Genomic DNA, 6000 nt, shown 5'->3' on the forward strand with positions numbered 1-6000 from the left:
CTACAACTGTGATGACTTGGCACAGTATGAAAGCCATATAACATACCATGAATGGCAAGGTACTACATAATATTGTACCTTTAGTCACTCCTAATACACTCCCCTTTGATCATGCAAAGCCTGATCCCTGCATCGTATTGGTGCAGACAGATCCACTTGGATAAGATGAGAAGGCAGGTAGACATACCCCAGTCTTGGGTATTTTACACGAGGAGTTACAACCTTGCCCATTGTACCCTCAGGATTGTTAATTATGTCAATATGTTATGATGGCTTTGTACTGAACCTCTGACCGAACTGAAAATTGACATACTTACTAACCAGAAACCTTAAGGTGCATGCAATGCTCTGTTTTCTTAAGTTTGTCATTTATTTTCTTTGCCGTGTATTGCTATGCTTCACCGTTTCGCAGGTTAAGGATAATAATACATTGTGCCTCATTACGGGTCCTGCGGTAACCCTGCTGGTGCTACCGACAGGTTGCCTGCCGGACCTGTAAAAAATTACTGGCGCCTGACTTCCTAGTGCCGCCGGGCTATTACAAGTCCGGCGGCCGGGAAGTCCGGCGCAGGTAATTTTGTTAATCCCCATCCCCATTCCCATAGAGTCCCAAAAGACTCTATGGGAGTGGAGACACGGAAGCACCGTCACCGTTGTTAGTGCTGGTGCTTCCGTGATGGCTTTGCCTACCATGACCGATGTGCCCGGCATGGTCCTATTTGGTTGTTCCAGCAGGTAAACCTGTAGTTTACCAGTCCGGAAACAAGGGTGCCAGTGAGCTTACCGGCACCCTTATTTCCAGACCGGCAAACTCGGCATGAGGCCCATTGTATTTTGTTTGCAAAGACATGGTGCTTCGACCAGAAACATGTAAATAAGAAAAGGGTACAGGGAATGTACCTTACAGTAGATAGTTCGCAAAAATAGAATATACCAGTTGAAGATGGGGTCGGAAGGTGGAATGGTAAATGGGGACGAAACAGACAGGCAGGGAACAGAGAAAACAAATGCAGGGCAAAATGTCCTCAAATAAATATAGAAGGAAGTATGTACAAGGAGTTACTATGGATCATGAGTGGAGGCTGTGTGTGTTTAGGGTGTGATATATTGTGCTGCAATAGTACAGGAGCACTTCCCAGAGAACCTTGAGGGCAGCCTTGAATGACAGCTTGTTGGCAATGTATCTAATTTCTGGGGGTAGGGTGAGGTTCGGAGAAGGAGCAAAAGTGTGATGATGCACAATATAAGACGTCCAATAAAGGCCATTACGTCCATTCTAGTTTTCTGCTAGAAACATCTATAAAGGGATTGCTCCACAGTGACCGGGACTGTGTTGCTCCATAAGACAAAGTGAGAGTGTTCCCTCCTCTCACCATGAAATGAGGCCATGTTTCTTGCCATTATTGGTCATTTGCTGCCCCTCATTGGTGGCACCCTAGGGTGCTGATTTACTTTACTTTACTTTCACATTTATACCGTGCGGCCTGATACCCAGAGGCTTAAGGACGCGCATGTAATAGATTGGACGTAACAACAATACAAATTCGGGCACAAATAGTCCTCAAAATGGGCAAACGATTGGACACACAGGCTTAACCGGGAGTGTTAGCAAAATAATAGCATTTTCAATTTTTTCTTGAAAATGTCAGTGGATTTGGTCTCTTAAATCTAGTGGGAGCAGGTTCCATGCCATTGGGCGGCTATACTAAAGGCTCCCTTAAGGGCGTTACTGGTTTTATAGCAGCGCGTTTTCAATTTATAGGTGTTATTTGATCTAAGAGACCTTGAGTTCTGTTTCTCCACTATGCACTCCCTCGGGTAAGCTGGCATCCGACCTAAAGAACATTATGAGTAATCAAGAGAATTCTGAATTGGACTGTTGCCTTCACTGGCACCCAGTGCAGACTACGCCTCCCTTCTGGCACATGGTCTCTCCCTAATCTCCATGACTGCACCATTTTGAATGACCTGTAGATGGTTGATTTCGGATTGAGGAATGCCAATAAGGAAACTACAGCCTATTATTGCTCGCACTATCATCTTAGCCGTGTTTTGCGTGATGAACGGGCAGATGTGTGCAAGTCGTTTTATGTAATAGATTGATGCAGATACCAAATTGCTCACTTGTGACTTAATTTTTTGTTATTCAATAGAGCAAACCCTATGAGGATGGATTTGTTAATTCTTTGCTTGCAGGTGTTAGCACACCAATAAGTAACTATTACACAAGATTCACGTGCACCTTACTGCTTTCTTCGATGTTTGTGCTGTTCGCTTTCTTACACTCACATCTTCACCTTCCTTACACAGGTCACAAGGCGGCTGCCCAAAACCCGCTCTGGGAAGATCATGCGTCGTGTCTTGAGGAAAATTGTTGAAAACAAAGCAAATGAACTGGGAGATCTGACCACCCTTGATGACCATGAAGCAGTGGAGGAGATTGTGGAAGGTCATGAGCAACTGATGCAAGAGCACGCTGTGCGGCAAGGCAGAAACCAGGGCTGATGAGTGGAGGATCCCGCCAAGCAAGCTGCTGTCTCAGACAAGTAACGGCAAATGCCTTTAAAGCTGTGGTGGCCACTGACAATGGAACATCTACCACCTTCCTGTGGCAGCCAGAACATTGCCCATCAGTTGACAGGATAAATATCTGAAGAGTCAGAGATGAATCACTATCTTTGAGAAGCAGTTTTCGCTCAAAGATGAAATAAAATTATCTAATAAGGCCAAAATGTGTTAACATCATGATGTCCTTACAGTGAGAGCATTGCAGGATTTGGGATGTACTTCAGGGTGAGGGCAAAAACAGGTAACTAGGATAATTAACCTGGACCCAGAAAAAGGGCTTATGGTAGAAACATGGTTCAAAACAGAGCAAAAAAGAGTCAATTGAATGTGTTGCCACCATCTCACATTTGATTGAAGGATGTAGCACACCTGTCCCTAGGCGTTGATCACTGAACTGCCTTGACCAATGACACTATAGATGTTTAGGACATCAGTCATATCCCCCATAGCCAAGAAGGAAGGGATAATTTTCTTTTAGACTCAAGGTGGTTTGGGTTATCCCTGAACTTTAGAGCACTTTCTTCATGGGATTTGGGAGGCTTCCATGCCTATCCCTGTCTCCCAACACAGTGATTATCCTCCAATTCCAACATCCCATAAGTCTGCGTTTGTCATCCTTTGTTCAGTTTTCAGGAATGAACAGTTTGTGGTTAGGCTGTCTTCCTTGAATGAAGAAATTGTTTACTCACTATCTCACTGTGCTTGCATTTACTTCTGGTTGACCTGCGACAGTCTTTATTCGGAATACACCTCTACAGAGGCAAATCATTTAGTTCTTGTTACTATTCCTTGAACATGACTGGATCTGGTTCTTACCAGAGGTTACTTTGTAATCATTGTGGCTTAAGAAAACTATTTGACTTTAACATCAGCTTTACATTGTGTACATTCAATGCCTCTTAGACTTAGAAGAAGATTCACTCTGCAACTTTACTTTGGATCTTTTCAATAGCTGTTGTTAAACTAGACAAATATTTAACGGAAATACGTAGTGAAGAGACTAACTGTTAGACATATACAAATTGACATGATTTGAATTGCAAACCTTTCAAGGTCCTTTAGTTCTAAGTCAAGGGACTACGTGCCGAGCATGCATCACTCTTTCTATTTCTTAGAGTTCTTCAGCTTGGCCCAGTTCTACTTTCTGGCGTTTCAATCCCACAACTCTTTATCTGAGGCTCTGCCCAACATGGCTCAAGATGCATCTGTCTCTCTTACTTTTAGCATTCCTTAGACTTGAACTGGCTTTTCCTTTCCATGATAGTGTGATGCAAGCATTTATCAGGGACAAAGGATTGCATACCCCAACATGTATCAGTCTCTCTAGCTCTATGGGTTTATAGAGTTGTCATGGTTTTAGTTTCCCAAAAAATGCAATAGTTAAAGCCTTTGTGCTAGGACAGCAGACTACATGTCCCAACAAGCATCTGTTTCACACACGTCCCTTGTAGCTCTGGGCTCTGCTCTCAGGTTATCATCACTTGCATGCCTTGACCTCTTGGAACAAAGATCACCCTGACCCGTAAAACTTGTTTTTCTCTCTGCTCTTCAGGTTCCTCCTCAATACTAACACGTAATAACATGGGCCTAGTTCTACTCCCTAGACTTGGCTGCTGTTTCTCCTAGACACTTCTGCAGTGCTTCATGCTGCACCATCACCCATCTCTGATAATCTCTCTGTATCAGAACCTTCTTTGTAAATTTTGGAGACGGTTGCTGGAATAACTTGCACCTCAGTGCTCACCTCGGCAATGTGTATTGTATGCCTGTGTTCTGAAGTCCCAGCATTCAGCCTATTTGGATTCCATGGAAGTTGTCACCCAGCTGTGTTGGTGCTTCTGCTCCCAACATGAACTTTGCAGCTCTTGTTTTGCCCTTTTCAAATCATCTATTCTCTTGCAGGTCATAGATGGGTGTGATAGATGGGTGAGCAGAATGTCTCCTCAAGCACCATAAGTCCTCCGAACACCTGAATTGATTGATGTGCGTCTTCGTCCCTAGTGTTTCCTCCCCCTTACCTTTGTTTCCCCCGCCCCTCACCTCCACCTCACCCTCCTTTTTCCTCTATCCCCTCCTTCTGCATCCTCTATGGTGCTCTCTGTCTCTATCTTCTCTAACTGCTTCTGTATTGACTATCCTGTTCTTACTAAGTCTGGTAAGAAGTAGTTCAAAAGGGATATCCTGGTCCCCAACACAGGCCTCCCTGTCGCTGATTCCTACACCAGCGCTTCCTCCGACAGACCCTCACTGACATCCTCTTTAACGTTCCTTCGCCAGACCTATGGACTCCACAAATGGTCTCTGTGCTCTCTCCTTTTTCCTCCTCTCCCATTAATGGCCCCCTTCCACTCCTCTAACACCATTATTAATGTTTACCTAAATGGCACCGTCTTGGTCCAAGCCCCTCAGGCCAACCTCCTCCTTTTTGATAGACGCTCCCGCGCCTCATCAATTTCCTTTCTTCTCCTGTTGTCCCTTCTTTCCCTTCTCCGGCTCCTCTGCCTCCACCCTCTGCCACCTCTTTGGCTTTCACTACTACTTATCCAGCTAACCCTGTTGCCTCCCTCCTCTGACACCTTCATCCACCTCCATGGCTACCTTTCCTTCTCCTCCTTCCTCCTCTGCCCACTCTCGGGCACCTTCTACACTTTCGCAGGACATACCACTGACCTGTATCATTCCACAGAAGTCTTTCAAGGGTGGCAACCTTCTTCACATTGCCACTCTCAACTCTCGTTCATCTGTCAAACATTTCTCCGACATCTGCCGTCTCCTGGTACAACTTGACCTTGATGTTCTCGGTCTTATCGAGACATGGTTCACGGCCAGATCTGTCATGAGTTTTGACACTCTCCTCCCTGATGGCTACAAGATCCTCTCTGCACCCAGATCCAGCCGTCCTGGTAGAAGTGTAGTCTTGATCTTCCTGAAGTGGATCCCTTCTTCTGCATTCCTATGCAGGTCTGCTCCTTTGAATGCCTGGTCTGCAGGCTCTCTCTCTCTCTCTCCTGGCCGCTCTCTTACTGTGGCCACTATCTACCGACCGCCTGGTCAGGTAACCTACTTCCTCTCCCAAGTGGGCGGACCTCTCCTCCTCCCTCCTTGCCTCGACCACTCAACTCCTCCTCCTCAGAGACCTCAACATCCACATGGATGCTTCCTGTCCCTCCTCTGGACTCTTTCGCAACCTCTGCAATTCTCTCTCTCTCTATTCTTCCCTCTGGCCCGACTCACTCTGCAGGACACACCTTGGATGTTCTGATCTCCTCAGACCTCCCCCTCTCTAACCCTCTCACCACTCCTCTCCCCTGGAGTGACCGCTTTCTCCTCTCATCTCTCTCTCTACTCCTCAGGCTGAGCCAACCCCTGCACTGCCACCAACCTTCTCTGTCATCTGACCCATTAAGCGTGTGTCAGTTGAGGCTTTCTCAA

The 6000-nt window shown here is 45.9% G+C and overlaps 1 protein-coding gene across 2 annotated transcripts in view; it reads left to right on the plus strand.

The window, feature by feature from the left end:
• The window catches only part of LOC138526861 (acetyl-coenzyme A synthetase 2-like, mitochondrial), a 300268-nt gene extending 297536 nt beyond the window's left edge, over positions 1-2732 (plus strand). For both annotated transcript variants that reach the window (XM_069637614.1, XM_069637615.1), the window contains one exon: positions 2311-2732. In XM_069637614.1, coding sequence (XP_069493715.1) covers positions 2311-2505 — 195 coding nt within the window. In that variant the 3' untranslated portion in view covers positions 2506-2732. The remainder of the gene's footprint in view (positions 1-2310) is intronic.
• Positions 2733-6000: the final 3268 nt, after the last annotated feature.

This window comes from Ambystoma mexicanum, chromosome 14, assembly GCF_040938575.1.
Source record: "Ambystoma mexicanum isolate Mex_15411 chromosome 14, UKY_AmexF1_1, whole genome shotgun sequence".
Taxonomy (NCBI): Eukaryota; Metazoa; Chordata; class Amphibia; order Caudata; family Ambystomatidae; genus Ambystoma; species Ambystoma mexicanum.